Here is a 25,746-nt window from a genome sequence, read left to right on the forward strand (position 1 = left end):
GTCCTAAGTCCTTTGATTGAAGAGCTTGTCAATGGCTTTATAAACATCAATGGTGTTAAAGAGGGATATGATTGGGAGGCGGGACAAGTGCGTAAGATAGAGATTGTCCACACTCTCTATAGTGGATGGGAGAGGATATAAGGCAACTCAAATACTATGGAGAAGAGATGCTTTTCTCCAGACCTTGAACTATGAAACTTTCTTCTATCATCAATGCCATGCAGTTTGGCACTACAAACCAATTCAATTGGTTATTCATTCAGGCCTTGTAATGAGCTTCCCTTTGTTGTATTTTCTTTCATATAGAAGTCCCATAAACGACTGCTGTGTAGTTTATATATTTCCTTGGGACCTAATCCTTCGTGATCAGCTACCCCTTCTTAGTGTCTCATCCCCTTGCTACTATCTAGCGTCCACAGGTTTCAGCAACGCGCACATCTGCTTCCACTCCTCGTCACGGCCGTCTGGCCCGTTTGGTTCACGCCTGCTTGGCCCGACTAGCCGCCCGCGTCCAACCTGTCCCTGCGCCAACGGCGCTCACGCCCCGCTAGTGGCACCACCCGACTGCCTGCTCGCCAACGCCGCCTGCCCAATTGCCTGGCCGCCAGTACCTGTCCTGCTCGAGACCGCCTGACTGTACCCGCGCCTATCCCATTAGGCTCTGCCCTCTCCGTCAACAATCATCGACCTACTATGGCAGTTCCGCCCTATGCCTCAAGCACGAAAGACCTCCCCAATCGACCTGCTCCGATACCTCCATCCTATACTGCACGTTCATACCACTAGCATTCGTTGCTCCCTCCGTCTGCAGCAATATTCCCCCTAGTATCACAGCAGCTAGATTGGTAGCCCTCAGCAGTAGCATGCAATGAAAACCTCTGGTTAGACGCCAGTGCATTCTGTGAGTACCCCCAGTCAAACACCTTGCGCATCGTCCTCTGTAAGGAACAGCTCCTTTCCATCCGAGTCATAGAGCTGGAATTAAAAGAAATAGCAATCTATGGACAGGTCATAGGGCACTCTCCATCTAGGGCCCAGCTTCTGGATGGCTTCACTCCATGCTAAGCATTGGCAAAGCACAGATTGCGGAGGCAGTTCTCATGGTTTTGGGGATCTTCATGGTTCGACTCACCTTCGTGAAAGTAACGTGCAAGCTAGTGGATAGCTCACCTTGTGCCTCCACAAAGGGGATCATTTATATGGTTCCCTGGTATAGTGGCTTCACAGTGGAGGAGTTCGCGCTTCACAACAAGTTTCCCAGACACCCAGTCACCCTTCTATTCTGCAGACTGTTGACAGTAGAGTATCGTCAATTAGTGGAGGACTTTGGACGGGTTTTCGACACAGTTCTTCCTCCCTCCTTCGCAGATGCAATGATAGCCGTAGGAGTCCCGAAGGTACGGGTGGCTATGAAAGATACAAAGAACATACCTAAGTTTCTTGAGATTGAGGCAGGCAAACACTCGTTTAGGCAATAGGTTATTGTGACAAGGTAGTCTGGCCAGTGCTTGCGATGCCATGGCTTTGGGCATCAAGCAGTAGACTACATGCGTTTCGAAGCCAAGGCAGCTCAGTGGACAGAACCACAAGTGGATGCTAACAGTTTCACAAGGGTCCAACGACGACAGAGAGGGAGACGGCAGGGGGGCCTCAGCTAGCCCCTCAAACACAGTCACGGCAGCACAAAGCAGGAGGGCGGGCAACAGGCCCACGTCAAAACACCTCACAGCAACCCTCCATGTTGGATATTTCACTTACGACTCACGCCTACGCTCACATAGGAGTATCGGTGATCAGTACGACACTGGAGCACTTTTTACTCTCGATAGGAGAGGTTTTTTTCCCCAGACTTTTGGTATTATTTTGTATGTGCTTATGTCACACACTTACGGGCACTTATTGTGTTCGGGTGTGAACAATCCCTACAACCCTAAGGCTTAAGGAACTGTGGATACGTACAATGGATGCAAATTTCTGGCCAAATTTATTAGACATTTTGGGGCTTTTGTGTTTTTTTAGGACATTGGCACATGTATTGTAGTTACAGTCACTAATAGATTGTTTTGAACAAATCTAGGACAAGAAATTTTGGGGATTTCGCTGATACAGTGTTGCTGAACACTGAATGCACCTTGGATTGCGTGCATTAAAGACAATTTTGACAGAGTGCACCTCAGTGTACTAATTGCAGAAAGTTATTTTCTGCAATTTCTGGAAATTTTCAGATTTCCACTTGGTCCCGATGGACATTGCTCTTTTGCTTCTTTTGGTAATTGATTATCATGGCAAATCAGGGAGGAGATGTCTTCACCTATGTATCCAAGGAGGACAGATTGGATGGAAACAACTATTCACTTTGGTCCTTTATGATGAAGAATGTGCTTCTGGTGAAAAATCTTTGGGATTATGTCAGTGGAGAAGAAGCTAGACCTAGAGTTGTGGCTCCAGCTATTCCTCCTCCAGGAGGACGTGCACAACGGGCACCTCAGCCTACTCCACTTTAGCCACTTCCCCAAAGAACAACAGCTCAAAAAGCATGGGATACACTGAATGCACAGGCTTTGTCGTTGATTGCATTAGCAGTTCAACGGTCAATAATCCCCCATATTCGTTCAATAGCTTCTTCACGAGAAGCTTGGATAACTTTGGAGCAGATGTTTGCAAGCAAGAATGAGACTCGCATCTCTTTCTTAAAGAAAGAGCTAGAAACATTGAAAATGGATGAACGTGATTCTATTCAGGATCACTTGAACAAAATTCAGGACTTGCATCAGCAACTCATGAATGTTAATGAGTACCATTCGGATGCACAGATGATATCTACCACTTTGAACTCATTACCTCCCTCGTACTTGGCTTTTCATACGGCCTTAAATCTCACCATAAGGATTGCCGCACAGCCAATCACCTTTCTTCAATTAGTCAGTTTGCTTCTAGAGGAGGAGCAAACAAGAAGAAATAGTGGTGTAGATGCTATAGTCTCTGAGCAGGCTTTTATGGCTAGACAGAAGGGCAAAGGCAACCAAGTAAAGAATGCTCCGCAGAGCTCTAGGACTTCTGGCACATCACATCTAAGGTTTAAGGGTTGTACCTTGTACTTTCAGTTTACACTCTTTCAATCTATTGCATTGGGTATCGTACTTCACTCTCACACTGTCTATTGATTTCTGTGCTGAGCTTCGATCCTATCTTCATCTCACACCCCACTCATCCCACCTGGAAGGATCATAGGCCTCCACGCACTGAGGCCTCTCAAACCCAACCCCCGTGCCCCCCCCCCCCTCATGGATCCCCCCACCCTAACCCTATCCCATAGCCTCCCCCTTCCAACGCCACTCCATCCCCCCTCACACACACCTCACACGTTCGATCACCCCACAACCCCTTACTCTTCCTCTTCCCCACCTTCTCCCCCGCTGGATCAGCCCCCCCGATCTTCACCCAGTACATGTGTCCCCCCCCCCCCCCCCCAAATCCATTTTTCCCCTTCCCACAAGGGATGATGAGCCTTACATGCCCATATCTTCTCCTCACCAGCAGCCCAGCTCCCCCCCCCCCCCCCTTCCCCACACAACCACCAATTCATCTGGTCCAACACAACACTTTCCATTGACACGCGCAATTGCTTCCCCAGGAGATTTTCCGCAATGGTCCATGGTCTTATTTGAGAGTTGCAGAGCATGGAGAGTGTCCACTACCTCTGGAGGTGGGGATCTTGGTGGTCCACAATTCAACGAGCGGCAAGGTCCATTTTTTGGCACCACCAAATGGACCAAACTATGCTTTCTTCTTTCAGACCGCTCATTAAGGAGACTGGACGATGACACAGATAGAGAAGGATGTGAGGGGCCAGGTTGCAGACCACATATCCCAGTGGATGGGAGGAGGAGGACTACCACTTTTTACCCATCAGTGGCTAGGGTACATGATGGACATTAACTAGTGGGCTATTAGAGCCCAGGTCCCACATCTAAGCATTATTTTTCAAGCCCCTTCACAGTGGAGTTCACCGATGGATGTGATCAAGTGGCCCCTGGCACAAGCGGCCCCATTCTACCAGTGTATAGAGTCACACCTATCGAACTAGCTGATAGATGCCCTGGTGGTACCACCTAGAGCATCTATCACCCCCATGGTCCGCCCAAGGGCCACCATGGGAAAATGGAGTTTGCCGTCCAGGCTGCCAACAAAGCGTTTCTGCATGCCCCATAGCTTTTCTTCTTCATCAGCAGCTTCCACATCAAATAGATGCTTGTTCCATCAGTCACAGGTTTCCCTACAAGTTTACATCTTGCATCCTCGAATGTGAATAGCCTCAACTACAGTGGGCCATATGGTTCCAGGAAGTTGATTGCTTGGCAAGAGTTGCAGCCTGCCCTTGCCAGACGGATCCACATCTTACTTCTGCAAGAGCACAAGCTCACCCCCGCCCAGGCCCATCGGGTAGGAAAGGTACTCCCAAGCAGCTCACACACTTACTAGGAGTACGCCATCGGTGCCCACGGCAGGAGTGGAGGCGTATGCACCTATATTGGCCCGAGCCTCACCGCTTATGTATGAGACCACGGGACGATTGTGGCAGGAGGGGTCTTAAGGATCAGACTGGATATAGGGGACTCGTGCCTTGGAGTCCTCAATATTTATGCTTCTACTGAGGTTAGGGCATGCATCAGGTTCTGGGTGGAGATCGCAGCAAGACTTCCCAAGGTGGACTCTTGGATTGTTGAAGGAGACTTCAACATCTTGGAGGCCTTAGAGGACCAACAGAGCAGAGGCAAAGATTACCAGGGTATGGCAGGGGAGCAGTAGGAGGCATGGTAGGTCTTCCTCCTCGCAGTAGGAGTATGTGATGCTTGGCAGGACCCAACTCTCCACAGGAGGGAGAGGTTGCTGGACTTCTCTTGGGGATACAGGTGGCTGGGCGGAGCTCTTCTGGAGCGGCTATGGACCGGTTCTATGTGGGAGAGTGGGGTTGCTCTAGCAGAGAACAGGTAGAGCAATTGACTGGTACCACTTTGTGTGATCACTACCGAGTTCTCCACAGCTCTTTCAGCAAGAGGCAGTCTCAGCTAGAGTACAGCGATGTAGAAAGCATGTCTGGGATTGCATTCCACCCCTTGTCACAAAGGAGATGGGACGCTCCCTCCTAGACCCCTTCACAGAGAAGGAGCTAGCTGAGGCCTTCAATGCACAGGATGGGTAAAAATGCCAAGATGGTCTTTCTAAGGCCTTCTTCACCTACTGGGAGGTGGTGAAGGACCCCCTACTACTCGCCTTGTTAGTCTCCTCTCCAAAGAGATTTTCAGCTCAGGACAGATGCCAAGGAGTTTATCAGTAGGTCTTGTTAGTCTCCTCCCCAAAGGGGGAGATCCGTTGGAGCTATCCCAGTGGAGACAAATCACCTTGTTGTCAGTGTCCTATAAGGCCATGGCCAAGATGATCGGGAGTCGACTCTGCCCCATGCTTCCAGCCATCATTCATGACACCCAGACAGGTTTTGTCTAGGATAGGAGCATCCAGACAATGTCTTCACTTTTTTCGAGGCGATCGAGTGGGCTCAGCACAGTGGTCAAGGATTGGCTGTACTCCTAGACGTCGAGAAGGCCTATGACACGATTGACTAGGACTTCTTAGAGGGCACCCTAAAGAGGCAAGGCTTCCCGCAAGCATGGATCTGCGGGGTTTCGGCACTTTATAGATCGGCCACTAGCAAGGTTCTCATTGGTAGCAGGAGGGGGGAGGAGTTTCAACTAGAGAGATCTATCCCGCAAGGCTGCCCTCTTGCCCCATATCTATTCCTACTCCTTGCGGAGCGATGTCCTATTTCCTCCCATCACGAGTAAGCAGGCTATGTGGCCTGCGACTTCCAGGGAGGAGACTAAGCTACTGGACTCAGAGTAAGTAGATGATACCGCTCTTTTGTAGAGGATGATGAGCTCATGTTGAAGAGAGTGAGACTAGCTCTGGAGGTATTTTGCACTGCAGGTGGAGCGAGAATCAACTGGCAAAAGTCGGTTGGTTTTCTTACAGATCTAGACTCCAGCACGGAATGGGGTGTCCACCTGGGGTTCAGATGGGTGAGCAAGGAATAGACCCTCAAATATCTAGGGTTCTAGGTGGGGCTCGACATCACTCCTACCCAACAGTTTCTTCCAGTTCTCGACTCTATTAGGCGGAAGTTGACCTACTGGAGCACTGTTCGCCTTTCTTAAGCTGGCCGAGCCCTGGTGGTCAACCAGGTCCTCCTAGCGACGGCTTGGTACATCGCCTCTTGTTGGTGTTTCTCCTCATCTTGTGTGGTTCAGCTTCGCCACCTAGTGCGAAATTTTCTCTAGGCTGGCTTAGATAATTCCAAGGATTTCCAGGCCAAGGTGGCATGGCTGACCATCATCCGGCATCAGTCTCTGAGGGAGGGCTTGGGATCATTGACCCAAAGTTCCAGAGCTTGGCTCTTTAGGGCAAGCTAGTGATCAGTGGTCTCACACCAACTGGGCAGACCTAGAAGGTCCTTTTGCAGGAGGGTCTCTGGGAGTGTAGACCTAGGCTTAGCGGGGGTTGGAGGCCAGCCTTAAGATGGATCTTCACGACTGCCCTTTTGCAAGAGGGTCTACAAGAGTGTAGACCGAGGCTTGGCAGGAGTTGGAGGCCATCCTTAAGATGGATCTTCAAGATTGCTCAAATCATGCCACCCAGATCTTCCTTCCTCTGCAGTTTACTTCGACTGTGGCAAGGCCTTTGCAAGGCCCTAGTTTAAAGAACCCCACCATGCCAAGAGGAGATAGACTACCAGCCGATGGTCTCAAACCCCCAGGTCAAAGATCAGGATGGGATACAGATAGGTGAGCGATCCCACATCCAGGGGGCTGGTTGGGAGGCTGGCCCTGCCCATACTATCAGGACGTGGAGGGAGGTGTACAGGATGGCGGATCAGGTGTTTCAATAGGCATCAGGATGTTAGCGAGGAGCTGAGCTAAGGAGGAGGGAGATTGACTCAACGATCCCTCAGAAGTGGCTAGATCCCCCGATCCAAGAGCCGATGGAGCCTAGGAGGTGTGGGCTGCTGGATTCTCACCGGCAGGTATCCTCTTACAAGTGGCAAATAGAGTGGGTGGTTCCCCCTGTGGTGCTTTCTTCACCGTGCAGGATGGGGGGTGTCTTGTTCTTGACAGAGGGCAACAGGATGAGGAGATTGTTGTCCTTTCCTCAAGGAGGATTCGTGTGGTCTCCAAGGAAAGACCTGGCTACTGGACCCTTATGTGCCTTGGGAGGAGTCTCGGGAGTGGCATCTTTGGATATGAAAGAGCAAGCCACTTGATGAGTTGGAGTGGGATCCTGGAGAGTGGCTATGGCAGGCCACTATGGTCACCAAGAAGCCTCCAAGGTTCTTGGAGTACACAGCGAGGATTGGTAGACATGTATTGATGCAAGAATTCATGGATTGGGCGCCTTCATTCAGCAGATACTGGGTAGAGCATAGCATCACGAATGCCTTCTGTCGGAGCTTTCGTCAGAGCATAGCATCATGGATATTGCCTTTGGTCTTGCGAGGCGGCACAGTTAGTGTGGAGAGAAGCCTGTCATATTCTTCACCGTGTGGCACCCAGCCTTGGAAGTTAGATGTATCTCATGGGGGGCTTTTTGCTGGCAGGCAATCACGCAAGGCCATCACCTTTTGTATGAGGCCAAGATGCAGGACACGATTTTTCTCATCGAGGCTAGGTCTTGTGCTGTGGTCGGCTTGGAGGCTTTATATATCCGCCAAGTATTGGAGCCCACAGCAGAGCACTCAGAGCTATGGAAGGTCATAAGAAGTCTTACAGGATGGCACATTTGGAACCCACGCTGTCAAGTGGTTTTTGGTGGGGAGTGCCCTTCAGTATATGCGACTTTGGCAGAGCTTTGGACCTCCATCATCCACTCCCTCCGCGGCCGGTGGGACGAGGTGCAGGGCGAGTCTCGAGCTCTTGTCAAGAACTCCATTTTCACTTTCTACGCACTTGGGCGGCCACAACTTGTTCTTCATGATGCAGGCAGGCAGCCATAGATGGCGATACACCCCCCCTCCATGGCTTCTTGCCCCCATCCCCCCAGACCGCCTTAGGCTTGTGTATATATATATATATATATATATATATATATATATATATATATATATATATATATATATATATATATATATCCTTGGGAGAGAGGGGATTTAATAGTAGATTTTTTTGCTCTTTTCTGCCCTAATCAAGGAAAATGATTTATGTCATCTTCATGTTTTGCGAGGAAAGCTCTCTTCTTCCTTCAAGTCGTGGTTGGAATAATTTGCACTAATCTTTTCAAATGCACTCACTGTCAAAAGCTCTTGTGTTATAATTCATGTATCATACCAACTATCCTATGAAAGGAAGCAAATTGCAATGCTTTTAAGTATTGCATGGAAAGGTTTCAGGCACTAACTTGTGAATGATGGACAAGCATAGATCTTTGGAGGTGCTCAAGGGTATGCATGTGAGAGCAAAGTCAAAGTCTTGAAGCCTCTATGTTTTGCCTCTACATGTACTCTATACGTCCATAACAAAATGATATGGGGGTATGCCATGACTCAGTATGGAGTGGGGGCCATCCTTGGATGGGTTTTCACATCAGCCCAGATCACCCCACCTAGATCCTCCTTGTGCAATCTGCTACGGGTGTGGCAAGGCCTGTGTAAGGCCCTGATTCAAAGGCCTCCACTTTGTCAAGAGGAGAAACACCACCAGCCAGTGGTCTAGAACCCCCATGTTCAAGATCATGATAGGACCCAGATCGGTGAGCACCCTCATGTCCAGTAGGCTGGCTAGGAGGTAGGCCCAGCCCATATTGTTAGTGTGGAGGGAGGTTTACAGTCAGCCTGACCAAACAATCCTACTACAAGCATTTGGCTGTTGCTATTCCAATGGTTAACCTAGGGTAAGTATTGGCTGAGGGTCCTCCAAAACTGTCTCTTGTCTTATTGGCCTTTTGGAGCATCAATGACCAGAATCCAATGAGCGCATCGTGCACTCTAATCATCACAACCCATAAGGGTCGCCCTGAAACCAATATGCCTCAATACTGTACTGCCTGGGTCCAGTGCTCCTAGAACCCAAACGCACAGTCCTATGTGAATCTCTCTGTCTCTTACTGTCGGTGCCCTGGGAGGTGGTGATTGAGAAGGTCAATTGATCCTCCCACTAATGCTCTATTTAGGTCCTGTCTCGTGAGGCTTCAGCCTCATCTGAACGACTGGCTTTCTAAGCCTCATGCATTCTATGAGAGGATCCTCATAAGGAGCGTCTAAGCCTCTCAAATCGGTGAGGCTCTGCAGCCCATGCCTGCCTCTGCTGTCTCCTGGAGTAAACTCTGTCAAACCTGCTCTCTGCTATCTTTACTGCCTCAAGTAAAGAGGAAAATTTCTTAAAGTCCAATAAATCATCCAAGTCCAGGTCTAGCTCCTAGGATATCTCCCCTACCTGCTACGTGGTAAGGACATCTGCAGGTAGCACCTCTCGTCAGTCTTATGGAGTACATACACTAGCTGCAAAGTTGGGGCTCACAACCCAGGGGCTCCCAAAACAAATTACAAAGCATTATGACTCAAAATAGTCACAGCCTTGGAGAAGCATTCAAACTTAACTCTTTCAGGAGTAATTAGTTACTTTTTTGAAGAAGTCTAGAAGGTCAAGCAGAGGTCAAAACTTGGTCAGATCCAAGGGATATTGTATTCTTCACTAGAAACAGTTCAAAGGTTCCCAAAGGGAACTGACCTTGCTCAATGTTGATAGAAAGATAAAGCCAAATTGGAAAGTACTGCATGTAGAAGGATCAGCTATCAGAAAACAAATGTTGGCAAAAAGGAGCACTAATCAAACATTGTCATGGAGCAAAGTAATAATGCATGAAATTCCGATGGTTTCTATTGACTTATACCTCAAGTTATGTAGTCCTAGACCAGTCATCCATCTTCATGCACCATATCTTTCCATGCTCACTTGTGTCATTCAGATTCTCAACACAATTATGATTACTTTAATACATCTGAGTCTGCCATCTCTACTCACCTTAGTGAAAAATGGTTTGTGTTGTTCTCTAAGAGGACTACTATCCTCCTAATTCCCACACCCCTCCATCCGCATCAGATATCCCTCTATGTGCTGACACCAATATGATTGGCTAGTGTCCACTCTTTGTTCTCTGATAATGATATGTCTCAGTAGAGAAAACGATGTCTCTTGCCCATGGATGATCATGAGTCAAGCCATACCATGCCATTTCCTCCATCACCTTAGTTTTGTGACTCCCCCTTCTAGAACCATCGTAACTCTACTCTCTAGCAATCACTTATAAACAGCCCAATTCCCTACCGCTTAGTGTTGTGACACCCCCTTCTAGAACCATTGTAAGTACCTCAAACCGTGACTCCAGGGAGATTTTAAATCTTTGACAAATGGCATGCATCTACCTGCACAACAAGACATTTTCTTGACTTGCATGGGATAGCAACCTTGCCTTTTTTCTAAAGTCGTCAAAGTATATTCCTCCATCGAGGACTCCTTACCACATCTTTAGATTTTAGACACAAATAGATCAACAAAAGAAAAATGTATTGGTTGAGGTATGGCACTTCACATTTGTATTGATGTTACTCTAATATTGCTTTTTTGTAAATTCAAATACATTCAAACTCACAAACCTACCTCATTAATAATGCCATCCCCCCCAACACATATAATACCTGCACAGAGTCCCTATCTAGTCAATCAATGTAAGAAAATCTAACAAAATTGTAATAGAGTTCTCTTTTCTTGGAAAAAAAAAACAAAATTGTAATGAAGGAGATATTGATATGTGAAGATGCATTCAAGTAGAAAAGATGAAAAACAAATTTACTTCCCACTAGGTGTATATATGACAGCACAAATTAGACACATTATTTTGAGATTCCCTACAATCTTTAAAATCCATACACAGGTTACAGCTATCAGCATCAGCTACATAGAAGCTTCCATACTTTTCCAGACTATATATGATGTCAAAATAAATAAGAGTCTGGTAAAGGTACCAGAACCTATTGGTTGGAAGGATTGGGAGAAGACCATCACATCCTCCATGTGTTGGGGTCCACTCATGATGGAAGCCTCAAATGGAGACGCTTCGGAGAAGCCATGGTGACGAGAAGTGGTGGTGTTGAACAGGAAGAGTAGTAAGAGAGCATAAGAAGAGGTATGAGAGAGCGAGAGAATTATTAGTATGTTTCAAGTTGATGAGCAAGAATGAGAAACAATGGACAAGAGAGGAAACGATTCCTTAATCACTATGTAGCCGAATTGTGGTAGGAATAGGCAGAGACAGGGGGTAACTTTAAAAGCAGGACAATGTGTCCTGTTTTAACAGAGACCTTGGCGGTGTTTTGACCACCTGCCCGAAATGACTTACCCAAGCCATGGACATATCCATCATATTGACCCACGGGGTCAATGTGGACACATGATGGGATATCATGTCAAGCCTTTCAGCTACTAGTCAATTGATCTAGACCTCCATCTGGACAGTGCCTCTCTTTCACCAAGAGTCAGCCACAGCATCATCCAAGTCATCGCCTACATCATATGGCCATAGCACCATGATGCAACCCCTACCACCTACCATTTCCTCTCGACAAGCCATCACCTAGCCCAAATGGAGATGACGACCTAGTTCTACCACCGCCGACTACCAAAACACATCCCCAAAACACCGATCATCTCAACAAAGCCGACTCCTACCATCAGCACAATGATGCTTTTCTCATCACACATCTTCTCTCTCCTCAACAATCTTCTGACCCCTAGACATTCTCTCTCTTTGGGATATCTTCATTGTCTCACCTCGACACATCATATTCTCTAACTTCAACATCTACCCTTCCAACCTTCACTATTGAAGATTTAAAAGAATGTAAATCTTTAATGCTTACTTGTAACATCTCCCATGACCACAATCACCAACACCAATCCGAGAAACTCACATACCAAAGAGCCCATCACACAATCCTAAGGAGGGGTAGCGGACAAGAACGTCATCTCATTGTACCCATGGCCTACAACACAAGCCTCCCATGTAAGTTCTTCTCCATAGTAATGTCGCATACCACCCTATTTGAGATGAAAGCAAACCCATCAGGTGCAAAATACTATGGTTCCATAAGTGAAGAGTGAATATGTGCATGTCTTTGAGTCTCATGCCCAAGAGCAAGTAGACGCTCTAATACAAATGAAATGTTCCCTAGGATCCAACCTACACACATGAGACAACACAAGCCATACCAACAACATAGAAACCACAAAGAGGATGGACATCAAAATCACCCCCCAATCATACAGCCAAATGAGTTCACCCTCAAGCTTAAGGCCAATAATGTATGGGGCCACAATGGCATTCCCAAGAACTAGCATCCCATAAAACCATCCCACACCATCCTATTGTATGGACAAGATGGCCATTGGCCCTTAAGTCCAAAGTAGTGATCACACAATGAATGTACACAATGGGCCTCAAGTCCTTTGAGTCCTATTTAAATAGGACTCAACTACCCTAACCCTAAAGTGCCCTTAGTGTGCTCATACTAGGTCACTCATGATCTAAGGTTGTGACCAATGCTCGTGGAGCCCACCCTAGATGTCCAAGGATGCAACATCTAACATGTGTATAAGGCACAACACAAGCCATACCCATGACTATCAGACTCACCTCCCAACCATAAAGCCAAACAGGCTCACCCCCAAGCCTAGGGCCAATACTGTACTAGGTCACAATCACATCCCAAGAGCTAGTGTCACATAGCACCATCCCACTACATGAACACAAAGGCCATTGGGCCTAAAGTCCAAGAGTAGCCATCACAGAATGTATATGCATAATGGACTCTGAGCCCTATAAATAGAACTCAATTGTCCCAACCCTGACGTGCTCTCAGTGTGTCAAGGTTGTGACCAATGCTGCATGTGCCCATCCTAGATGTCCAAGGATGTAACAAGAAATTTTGCAAAATAGAGAGATAACACATAAAATGGTGATTGAAGGTTGCAAAGACTAATGGTCCTTGTTTGACAAACTTATAGCTGTGCATAGAGCTGTGAAAAATGTGGGAGCTTCCATGGGCCTGTCCTTGTTTCTTCTCTTTTCACAAAGAGGGGGTAAGGGGTGGAAGGCAAATAAGGGGATGCTAATCAAGGAGAGGAAAGTTGCCCTCATTCCCATCCAAGTAAACTATTGTATCATCAGCAAACTCCACATCAAGTCTCAGCCATAGTCCCAAAAATATCATTTGAGCTCTCCTGCCCGTCACATCACGCTGCTGCCCCTACCATCGCGCCAACTCTCCCCCGCCTGCTATCCCGTGGCGCGTTGTGCCCCCCGCCTAGCTCCCCCCCCCAATGGCGCACCTACCCACCCCCGTGGAGCGCTGCTCCCTCATGCTACCCCACGCTGCCCCGCCTTATAACCCCCCCCTACCGTCCCCCCCGCGCCAGCTCTCCCCCGCTTTTTGTCCCTCGCCAACTCTCTCCCACCCTGCCCCCGCCTCCTCCAACCTGTGGCCCCAGCCCCATCCGGCAGACCCACCACCCGCATTAAGCCCGTTGTGAGCCAGCCATCCGTGGTGTCCAGCACCTCCCCCACCATCACAAAACAGCATTTCAACCTCCTCGGCATCGCCCCCTCCCCCCTTCCAGTTGCTCCCTCCCTCTGCAGCAACTTCCCCCCCTCCGGTAGCACAACAACGTGATTGGTAGGTTCTCAGCAAGGACGCGAAATGGAATCCTCTAGTCAAACGCCGGTGCATTCTGCAAGTGCTCCCCAGTCAAACACCTTGCGCATCATCCTCTCTGAGGAACAGCTCTTAGCAGTCCATGCCACAAAGCTAGAGCTAAAAGAAACAACGATCTTTGGCCGGGTCGTAGGACACTCCTCATCTAGGGCCCAGCTTCATATTGGCTTCACTCCACGCTGCGCATTGGCACAATGCAAATCACGGAGGCAGTTCTCATGGGTCAAGGGATCTTCACGGTTCGACTCACCTCTACAGACATAGCTCGTGAGCTAGTAGATAGCTCACCCTATGCCTCCACAAAGAAGAGGGTCATTTACATGGTTCCCTAGAACAGTGGCTTCGTAGTGGAGGTAGTCGCGCTCCATAACAGGTTTCTTAGACATCCGGTCACCTTACTTTTCCCCAAACTGGCAGTCATAGAAACAGGGAACATCCATTCCGGCCTGTAGGAACGGTTTAATGCATTTCAAACCCTTAGAGGAGGTGAAACGGCCAGGTAACGTTCCCTGCCATTCGCAAGGCCATTCCATGTCGTTCCTTGCCATTCCCTGTTTGGAACGGCCATTCTAGGCCTATTGACTAAAAATTTACATTTTTTCACATTTTTTCTTTTTGCTTGTATCACACTCCTACCACCACATGTTCACCCATCTCCATCGCCTAATGTGCACACCCTAATCTCTCTGACGCCAGACGTCGATGCAGGCGGGCAGACGAAGTCGCAGCAGGCGTCCAGCGAGCAGGTGCGAGGCGTGAACGAAGGCGCAGGTACAGACGGGCGGTGGTACCTATGACAGGCGTGGCCACAAAAGGGATTGACGGGCGCAGCAACAGCACGTCCTGACGGGGTCCGCGGCTGCACAGGGTCAACGACTCGCTCGCTAGGTCAGGCGGGATGAAGGTCCGCCATCGCTCCTCTCTCCCGACATCGACTCTCTCTCTCTCTCTCTCTCTCTCTCTCTCTCTCTCTCTCTCTCTCTCTTTCGTAATAGCTGTTATATTTATAAAGTACTAAACAACAAAAGAGTTACAAAAGTCATGGCAAAGACAGAGGATATTGCCATATGCCAGGGAAGTAAGTCCTCCCGAGGGAGTAAGTCAGAGTGCCGAATGAGATCTATCTGCCAATGCAAGAGACCTTTAAGCCTAGCAAAATGTCCCTGAACATTAGAGGCCGAATCAAAAAAAAAAACATTCCGAATGGTCCAATTGTGCCAACAGCCCCAGTATTAAAGAAAGTGAAACAAGATCTTCATATGTGGTTGTGCCGGTGTGGGGTATTTGGGCCACATAAAAACCCAATCAAAAGGGCTTAGCGAGAAACCCACTACTGCTCGCCAAACTGCTGACAAGAGTAACCAGATTTTCTTAGCGAAAGGGCAAGAAATAAATCGATGACGGGCCGATTCCACACTTGTGGTGCAAAAGAAACAATTTCTGTTGGAGATTCGACGCTTGGAAAGGGCTGAAGCAAGAGGAAGACCCCCAATTATCACCCTCCAAAGAAAGACCTTGCATTTGAAAGGTGTCTTGTTCAACCAGCCCTCCATCACGGTTACCTTCCACCATGACCGAGATTTACGCAATCCCCATACAGTATTAGCTTTAGTAACCAGCCATTGATGATCTTTAATCAGACGATGATACACCTGGTTAGCTAAAGCCTTTCCTAAATTCAGCTGGCCTGCAAGGTCCTAGTCCTGCCAGGGACAATCCGAAGCAAGGGCAGGAAAGGGTTGGCTGCTCTGGAGCACTATCAAAAGCTGTCCCCATAAATCCCGGTATCCACGAGGGATCCTGAAAAGCCTCCTGGTTGTACAAAACGATATCAACACATTGCCACTGGCAAGGGTGGCATCTGCAACTGAAGTCATGTCCAAACGTGCCATGCGGTTAAATTTTGGTCTAAGCTCATGTTTGTGTTCCCAAAAAAGTAACCGCGAGGCTGCCAACAATTCCAGTTGAAAAGAGTTAGTAGCTAAGCGGTCCTCCGCTGGATGCCACTGAGCCTTCTAGAGAACCAGTTTCCAGGAACATACCAAATGAGCAAGCAGAGATCATGAAGGACTAGAAAACCAAGAGTCTGCATTAAGAACATGCCACCAAGAACTCAGAATTTAGGTATTACCATGCACAAGCCCGTGATCCTCAAGAAAATAACGGGCTATAAAGACCCACGGGTGATGATCCAAGCACATGGTGCGAAAAAGAGACCAACGGAGTGCCAGCATATGAGTTTTGGCATCTAAAATAGCCCCACCACCCTTGCGTTTGGGGGTACATGCATGCGACCAAGAAATCCATGAAATGCCTGCATGCAAGGAGTCCTTCTTCCATAACATGAAACGAATATACTGAGTAAGAGCATTCAGTGTAGTAGTCATCCAAGGCAGCAATGGCAAGAAATATGTGAGCATTGGCAAGATAATTGTCTGAGCCACTTTGAGGCGAACATGGAAGGGCCAAGCCTATGACTTCCAATACAGAAACTTAGCTACCAATTTCTGTGAAATCCACTCTAGTAGTTGCTTTGGCCGAACATCAACCCCCAAAGGGTACCCAAGTTGCCTGACAATGGAACCAAGGGGAGCAACCATTCCCTGCCAGTCCAATGATTGCAAATCTGACTCCGTGCAGTTGAGAATGGCTGATTTCAAAGCATTGAGACAAAGACCAAAAGCCTGACCAAAGAGAGTCCAAACATCTAATGCTTTGCGAAGATTATCCTTGTCTGCACGCAAAATCATAAAGTTGTCATCAGCCAAGGATTGACTAATGAAGTGTTGTCCAAAAGGAAGAGACAATCCAGCCAACTGAGTAGAAGTTGCCATATGAGATAACATCGAAAGAACTGGATGAGTCGCAAGGGCAAAAAAGAGAGGACTCAAAGGGCAACCCTGTCTCACAGAGCAAGCAAGGACAAATGGCTCAGTAACACCACCATTCAGCATAACACACGAAGAAGCCGCAGCACTAATGGTGTAGATCAAACGAGCATCCAAGTACCAAAGCCCATATTAGAAATAAGTTTTGCAATGAAAGACCAGTCTAGATAATCAAAAGCCTTTTCCAGGTCTAATTGAATCAGTACCACCTCCTGATTAGAGTGCCTTGCATAGTCAATAGCCAGTTGCACATTTAAGACATTATGCAGAATGTTTCAGCCCTTAATGAAACCATATTGAAGAGGATGCACAATGGCGGGAAGATGCTTATGGAGCCGATTCGCCATCACTTTGGAAAAGATTTTATACATAGAACGCATCAAAGAAATTGGTCGCCAATGTTTCAACATAGATGGCAAAGGAACTTTTGGAAGCAGTTTAATAAGTCCTTTCCATGAGGAAGGCATGAATCCCGTTTCCCAAACCTGCTGAAACATAGCCGTCAATGGTTTCACCAATTGGGTAGCAAAAACCTCAAAGAATTGATTGGTGAGACCATCCCAACCGGGACTTTTATCCTTGGGCAAGTGTAACAAAACATCCATAACCTCCGCCTCACGAATATCTGTCTTCAAAGTATTTTGCATGTCATGTGGAACCTGATTGCGGACCAAATCATAGAAAACTGAGCGGGCATGAGTAATTTGGTCTGAAGGTGAAGGACTAGAACCAAGAAGGTCTAGAAAATAATTCCTACACATATTCACAATAGTCTGCAGATCAATGACCATTTGACCTTTTGCATCCTGGAGTCTAGTCATATTCTCTCGAGCAGGAGAGGCATGGAGAGCTCGAAAGAACTTATGAGTCTGACAAGCACTATCTTGCAAATTCTCCGTTGGATTTTGCAATTTGGCCTGCTGACAACTGAAACTCTTTAATAAGATCAGCCAAACGCATAGCCAATGGCAACAGAAATACATCATCTAGAGTCTCCACCAGTAGAGAACGAACCAAAGCTAGTAATTCCTCCGTTGCTTGCCAACGCCACCGACAAAGAGAGGCATGATGAATCCCATACTGCCGAACAACCCGCCGCACATTAGAGAGCAATCGTTCAAAAGAAGCATTGCCCTCCGAAGAGAAGTCCAACAAAAATCTATCAATCAATTGCTGCATATAACCCTGAAAGATTGAATGCTTCAAATAAGACAAGTTGAAGCGCAAAGGGAATCCAGATCTCAGGAAGAAAAGCATCATCATGCATAATGTACATGCGGTCCAACCGCGACCATCTAGTTGTATACTGCGCAGAATGAAAATTAAACCCTCTAGAAGAAGGGTGTAGCCATGACCAAAGATCTTGCTTAAGTACAGCACGAGCAAACGCATTCCACACACGGCTTTCCGGAGCGTCCATCACCGAATGCTCTGATGTGGACTGTGAAGAATCAACACACATATTAAAATCCCCCATCAAAAAACCCCGTCTACCAAGTGACAAGGAGATCTACAAAGTATTCCAAAGATCCCGGCAGGATAAAGGATCATTTGGGGCATAGAGCCCAAGTAACCATAAGATCTCTCCTTCAAATGAAACTTCAATCACCACAAAACGACCATGTACATCATTTTTAATAAGAATAGGCTGATATTTCTCATGTACAATCATAAGCACACCAGAATAATGCATGGCATATGTCTCTGCATAAAACAAGAGAAACCCGTGACAATCCACAACTTTTCTTGCTTCACCGTGACTCTTGTGCTCAACAGCACACAAGACATCCCACTGATTCTCATGCAATAAACTCCACATGGCATGTTGCTTATTGCGAGAACAAATGCCTCGCATCTTCCACGTGGCTATCTTCATGTGTATTCAAAAAGAAAATCAGGAACGAGGCAAAGCTTGCCCCAATTTAACCTTTTCTGCTAAAATGTCAAGGACTTCCTCATCCAAAAAATCAGCTAACACGGCAAAAGAGTTTGGATGACCAAATTTAGAAGTAGATGGTATATCCACTGTCTTGGGGATGAAACGGGGATAATGACGATCCCATGGGGTAATCACGTTGCCTTTAGCATCAAAAGCCAACTTAGCAAATGGCCCCTTCGGACCATTCGTATATACTTTCCTAGCGGGCTGATTGCGAGGAGCAGAAGAAACCATAGCATGAGCAGTGTGCTCTGAAGACAACATGTCTTTCCTACGCATATAAGTACGCACGGAATCTTGTGAAGCATTAGGCACAGTATCCGCCATGCGAGCATCAAACCTTTTGCCATTTTTGGCATGAACATCTACCCAATCATTGTCACGGGAATCCAAACCCGAAACATGTTGCTTGCCTTTAACCAAAACTTTAGGTAGCTCGGTCGCATCCTGCGACGGAGCATCAAGCACCATATCTTCCATGGGAGGCAAAACATGCTGAGCATCTGAAGTCGGTTGCTTTGCTAGACATTCGGCCATAAAACGCCCCAATTTTCCACACGAAAAACAATGCCTTGCAAAGTTACCCCATTTCAAATGAAAGTGCAAAGGATGCATGCTAGAACAATTAAGACATAACCAAGCAAGCCTTTTCCAATCCGTGTCCCATAGCATGCACAAACGGTTACGATTCATGGCCCTTAGGCTTGGCGGAACCAAAACAATGCCCACAACGGCCATGGCATCCTTTAACAGTGGCCAATAGACTGTCAGACAGTTTTCCACTTCAACCCACACTGGGCATTCGTGTTGAAGCAAGCGCTAAAAATCCACCATTGGGCGCCATGGCACAACATGGACTAAACGGCGATCAAAGAACACTAGCAGTTTAGTCAACAGATCAGCACGATGCTTCTCGGATTTCAACAGCACCTCATAAAAGCCTCGGGGCCCAACAAAAATCTCTTCAACACGCTCCCCTTGTAGGAGACTTTGCAGCCACTAGCGAATATAGGACAGCACTAGGATTCTACCAGTGAAGAAGAGTATAACAGCACGATCATAAAACACTGAGAATGAGCGCAAAACATTTTTAGGATCCATAGTGACTTCCAGAATATCTTCAGCTCCCGAGTCAAAGAACGCTTCATGATTATTTTGAACATAATCACCAAGTAGAGTGTTGGCAAACTCCAACAAATGCTCCCAATCAATATCCTGAGAATCCACAAAATCAGAAGCAACCTAAGCATAAGAGCGCTCCTGATGATCCATTGTATCTTCGGAAGTATGCTTCGTGCGTTTGCCCGCACGCTGGAAGTCAGGACCAGATGGCATCTCCTCTTTGCAAGAAACCATATCCTCTGGTTCCTCTGTTTCATAATCTGGACCAAGGGCTGCCACCGTTTGGTCAATAAAGGCCATGTCCAGACCAGCCATGTTGTATCACCCCTTTAACCAGAGATTTGAAACTATTTGCAGGGCGCTCTCTCGCTCTCTCTCTGCTGCCACAGACTACCTGCTGTCCTGTGCAGGGTCACAGTCACGCGCTCCCAAAACCTGACAGTTCTCTCTCTCTCTCTCTCTCTCTCTCTCTCTCTCTCTCTCTCTCTCTCTCTCTCTCTCTCTCTCTCTCTCTCTCTCTCTTTCATAAAAGGTAATTATATTAATTACGAAAAAAGTACAAGATTACTTGATTACAAGATACATGATGACAATCTAAGCCATCATGTGAAGAGGTTCTAAGTACTACAAGTTACAACGTCATGGCAAAGACGCAGAGGAAATTGCCATATGCCAAGGACGTAAGTCCTCCCTAGAGAGCAAATCAGAATGCTGGAGAAGATGTAACTGCCAATACAAGAGGCCCTTAAGCCTCGCAATATGCCGCTGAACATTATAGGCGGAGTCAAAAAGAAAAGCATTCCGAATGGTCCAGTTATGCCAACAGCCCCAATATCGAAGAAAATGATACATGAGCTTCATATGTGGCTGTGCCGGAGTGGGGTATTTCGGCTGCCCGAAAACCCAATCAAAGGGGCACAAGGTGAAACCAACCACCCCTTGCCAAACAGCCGACAAAAATAACCAGACTTTCTTAGCGACGGGGCAAGAAATAAATCGGTGGCGGGCGGATTCCACAGTAGTGGTGCAAAAGAAACAGTTGCCATTGGAGATTCGTCGCTTGGAAAGAGCTGAAGCAAGCGGAAGACCACCAATCATCACTCTCCAAAGAAAGACTTTATATTTGAAGGGTGTCTTGTTCAACCAGCCCTCCATCATAGTCGCCCTCCACCATGACCGGGATTTATGCAATCCCCATAAAGCATTCGCTTTAGTAACTAGCCATTGATGATCTTTAATCAGAAGATGATACACTTGGTTAGCAGAAGCTTTGCTTAAAGTCAGCCGGCCTTGTAGGTCCCAATCCTGCCAAGGATGATCCGAAGCAAGGGCAGGAAAGGGCTGTCAGCTCTGGAGCACCCTCAAAAGCTATTCCCATAAAGGCCTATATCCACGAGGGATCCTGAAAAGCCTCCTAGCTGTACGAAACGATATAAGCACGTGGTGATTGGCAAGGGTGGCATCCGCAACTGAAGACAAGCCCAAGCATGCCATCCGGTTGAATTGTGGTCTAAGCTCATGTTTACCTTCCCATGAAAGTAAACGCGAGACTGCCAGCAATTCCAATTGAAAAGAGTTAGTAGCTAAGCGATCCTCCGCCGCTGGATGCCACTGAGCCTTCTGGAGGACCTGTTTCCAAGAACATACCAAATGAGTAAGCAGCGACGAAGAAGAACTGGAGAACCGCGAATCAGCATTAAGAACATGCCACCAAGAACTCCGGATTTGGGTATTGCCATGCAGAAGGCCATGGCCCTCAAGGAAATAACGGGCTATATCGACCCATGGATGATGATCCGAGCACATGGTGCGGAAAAGAGACCAACGGAGTGCTTGCATGTGAGTGTGGGCATCTAAAATAGCTCCGCCACCCATGCGTTTGGGGGTGCACGCATGCGACCAAGAGATCCAGGAAATACCTGCATGCAATGAGTCCTTCTTCCATAGCATGAAACGAATAGACTGAGTAAGAGCATTTAGAGTCGTAGCAGTCCAGGGCAACAATGGCAAGAAATATGTGAGCATTGGCAACATAATTGTCTGGGCTACTTTGAGGCGAACATGGAAGGGCCAGGCTTGAGACTTCCAATACATAAACTTATCCACCATTTTCTAAGAAATCCACTGCAGAAGCTGCTTTGGGGGAACATCAACACCCAAAGGGTCCCCAGGTGCCTGACAATGGAGCCACGAGGAACAACCAGACCCTGCCAGTCCAAGGACTACAAATCCGACTCCGTGCAGCTGAGAATGGTTGATTTGAGCGCATTGATACGAAGGCCGGACGCCTGACCAAAGAGACCCCAAACATCCAATGCTTTTCGAAGGTTATCCTTGTCCGCACGCAAAATCATAAAACTATCATCCGCCAGGGATTGGCTAATGAAGTGCTGTCCTGTAGGAAGCGACAGTCCGACCAACTGAGAAGAGGCTGCCATATGAGATAACATCGAAAGAACTGGATGTGTCGCAAGGGCAAAGAATAGAGGGCTCAAAGGGCACCCTTGTCTAACAGAGCGGGCAAGGACAAATGGCTCAGTAACACCTCCGTTCAGCATGACTCGCGAAGACGCTGCATCGCTAATGGTGTAGATTAGACGAGACATCCGAGCACCAAAGCCCATAGCAGACATAAGTTCAGCAACGAAAGACCAGTCCAGATAGTCAAAAGCCTTTTCCAGGTCCAGTTGAATCAGTACTACCTCCTGATTAGAATGCCTTGCATAATCAATTGCCAGTTGAGCATTCAATACATTGTGCAGAATATTTCGGCCCTTAATGAAACCATACTGTAGAGGGTGCACAATGGCAGGGAGATGCTTATGGAGCCGATTCGCCATTACTTTGGAAAAGATTTTGTACATTGAACCCATCAAAGAAATTGGGCGCCACTGTGTCAACTTAGATGGCGAAGGAACTTTTGGAAGCAGTTTAATAAGTCCTTCTTTCCATGAGGAAGGCATGATCCCCGTTTCCCACACCTGCTTAAACAACGCCTGCAATGGTTTCGCCAGTTGGGTAACAAAAGCTTCAAAGAACTCATTGGTGAGGCCATCCCAACCCGGACTTTTATCCTTAGGCAAGTGTAACAATATGTCCATAACCTCTGCCTCACAAATATCTGACTCCATAGTAGCTTGTATGTCCTGCGGAAGCTGATTGCGGACCAGGTCATAAAAAACCGAACGGGCCTGATTCATTTGGGCTGAAGGTGGAGAAGTGGAACCGAGAAGGTCACGGAAATAATTCCTGCACATATGCACAATAGTCTGCGGATCCAGGATGAGGAGGCCTTCTGCATCCTCGAGTCTAGTCATATTCTCTCGAGCAGGAGAGGCGTGGAGAGCTCGAAAGAACTTATGGGTCTAACATGCACTATCTTGCAAAGTCTCCGTCAGATGTTGCAGTTTGGCCTGCTGATATGATTTCAAGTGGAATGCTTTAATAAGATCAGCCACCCGCATGGCCAATGCGAGCAGAAATGCATCATCCGGAGTGTCCACCAGCAAAGAACGAACCAAAACCAGCAGGTCCTCTACTGCCTGGCGACGCCGCCGACAAAGAGAGGCATGATAGATGCCATACTGCCGAGCAACCCCCTGCACATTAGAGAGCAATCTTTCAAATGACACAGTGCCCTGAGAGGAGAAGTCCAAGAAGAATCTGTCAATCAATTGCTGCATATAGCCCTGAAAGATTGCATGCTTCAAGTAAGACGAGTTGAAACGCAAAGGGAGTCTCTCCAGAAATTACTTGAAAGGTGCAATGGGTTGTGCAAGTAGCTCGAGCTGCAGAGGGAAATGGTCCGACAAGGCATATTGCTGCAACACTTTTATTTCGAGCATCTCGGGAAGAAAATCATCATTCTGCATGATATATATACAGTCCAATCGCGACCATGTTGTTGCATACTGGGCAGAATGGAAAGTAAACCCTGTAGAAGACGGGTGTAGCCAGGACCAAAGATCTTGCTTAAGAACAGCAAGAGCCAACTCATGCCACATACGACTTTCCGGCGCATCCATTACCGAATGCTCCGATGTGGACTGGGAAGAATCAACACACACATTGAAATCCCCCATGAAGAAGCCCCGTCTGCCAAGTGACAAGGAGATCTGCAAAGTCTGCCAAAGCTCCCGACGAGATAACGAATCATTCGGAGCATAGAGGCCAAGTAACCATAAGATTTCCCCTTCGAATAAAATTTCAATCACCAAAAAGCGGCCATGAACATCATTTTTTATAAGAACAGGCTGATATTTGTCATGTACAATCATGAGCACACCGGAATAATGCATGGCCTGTGTCCCTGCATAAAACAAACGAAAGCCATGGCAATCCACAACTTTTCCGGCTTCACCGTGACTCTTGTGCTCAACAGCGCACAGGACATCCCACTGATTCTCATATAATACAGTCCACATGGCATGTTGCTTGTGTCGAGAACAAATTCCTCGCACATTCCACATGGCTATTTTCATGTGTATTCAAAACAAAATTAGGTACGAGGCACAGCTTGCCTCGATTTGACTTTGTCGGCGAGAATGTCCAGGACTCCCTTGTCCAAGAAATCCGCCAACACCGCAAAAGAGTTCTGAGGACCAGATTTGGAAGTAGACGGCATATCTACTGGCTTGGGGTTGGAACAGGGATAACGACGGTCCCACAGGGTAATGATGTTGCCTCTGGTATCAAAAGCCAGCTTAGCAGGGGGACCCTTTGGACGATCTGAATACATTTTCCTGGCGGGCTGAGGACGGGGGGCAGAGAAAACCATAGCAAGAGCAAGGCGCTCGGAAGACAACATTTCCTTCCTGCGCATATATGTACGCATGGAATCTTGTGAGGTAGTAGGCACAGTATTCTCCATGCCAGCAACAACCCTGTTGCCTTTTTTTGCACGGACTTCAACCCAATCAGTGGCACAGGAATCCAAACCCGAAACCTGTTGTTTACCTTTGGCCAGAACTTGGGGCTGGTGGATAGTATCCAGCGACGGAGCATCACACACCATATCTTCCATGGGCGGCGCAACACGGCCAACATCTGAAGTGTGTTGCTGTTCCGGGCATTCGGCCATAAAATGCCCCAACTGTCCACAGGAAAAGCAATGTCCTGCAAAATTGCCCCATTTCAAACGAAAGTGTAACAGATGCATGCCATAGCAATTGAGGCGTAACCAAGTAGGCCTTTTTCTTGCAGTGTCCCATAACATACACAAGCGGTTGCGATTCACAGCCCTGAGACTGGGAGGGACCAGAACAGTGCCCACAGCGGCCATAGCATCCTTCAATAGTGGCCAATAAACAGCCGGACAATTTTCCACTTCTACCCACACAGGTCATTCACGTTGCAGCAGACGCTGAAAATCTGCCATTGGGCACCATGGAACCACATGAACCAACTGGCGGTCAAAAAACAAAGGCAGTTTAGACAGGAGAGCAGCACGGTACGTCTCCGATTTCAACAAGACCTCAAAAAAACCTCGGGACCCAACAAAAATCTCTTCAACACATTCCCCTTGTAGCAGACTCTGCAGCCCACTGGCGAATACGGGAAAGGAGCGGGATTCGACCAATGAAGAAGAGTATCACAGCGCGATCATAAAACACCGAAAAGGAGCGTAGGACAGTTTTTGGGTCCACGGTGGCTTCCAAAACATCGTCAGGTGCAGAGTTAGAAAAGACTTCCTGATTATGTTGAACATAATGGCCAAGCAAAGTGTTGGCAAATTCCAGCAAATGCTCCCAGTCAACATCCTGAGAGTCCACAGACTCCGAAGCAACCTGCGCATAGGAACGATCCTGATGAACACCGATCTCTTCCGAAGTATGCTTGGTACGTTTACCCGCAGGCTGGATGTCAGGACCAGGGGGCATCTCTTCATTGCACGGAACCATATCCTCAGGTTCATCAGCATCAGAATCCGGGCCAAGTGCTACCACCGTTTGGTCTATGAAATCCAGATCCAAACCAGCCATCGT

The 25,746-nt window shown here is 47.5% G+C and overlaps 1 protein-coding gene across 4 annotated transcripts in view; it reads right to left on the minus strand.

The window, feature by feature from the left end:
* Nucleotides 1–25,746, minus strand: part of LOC148030941 (sphingoid long-chain bases kinase 1-like) — a 250,691-nt gene that overhangs the window by 101,503 nt on the left and 123,442 nt on the right. For all 4 annotated transcript variants that reach the window (XM_087684500.1, XM_087684501.1, XM_087684503.1 and 1 more), the window contains one exon: nucleotides 10,704–10,741. In XM_087684500.1, the coding sequence (XP_087540626.1) occupies nucleotides 10,704–10,741 (38 nt within the window). The remainder of the gene's footprint in view (nucleotides 1–10,703; nucleotides 10,742–25,746) is intronic.

Source organism: Lygodium microphyllum, chromosome 9 (assembly GCF_053477565.2).
Source record: "Lygodium microphyllum isolate KBCC chromosome 9, Lygodium_microphyllum_v1.1.10, whole genome shotgun sequence".
Taxonomy (NCBI): domain Eukaryota; kingdom Viridiplantae; phylum Streptophyta; class Polypodiopsida; order Schizaeales; family Lygodiaceae; genus Lygodium; species Lygodium microphyllum.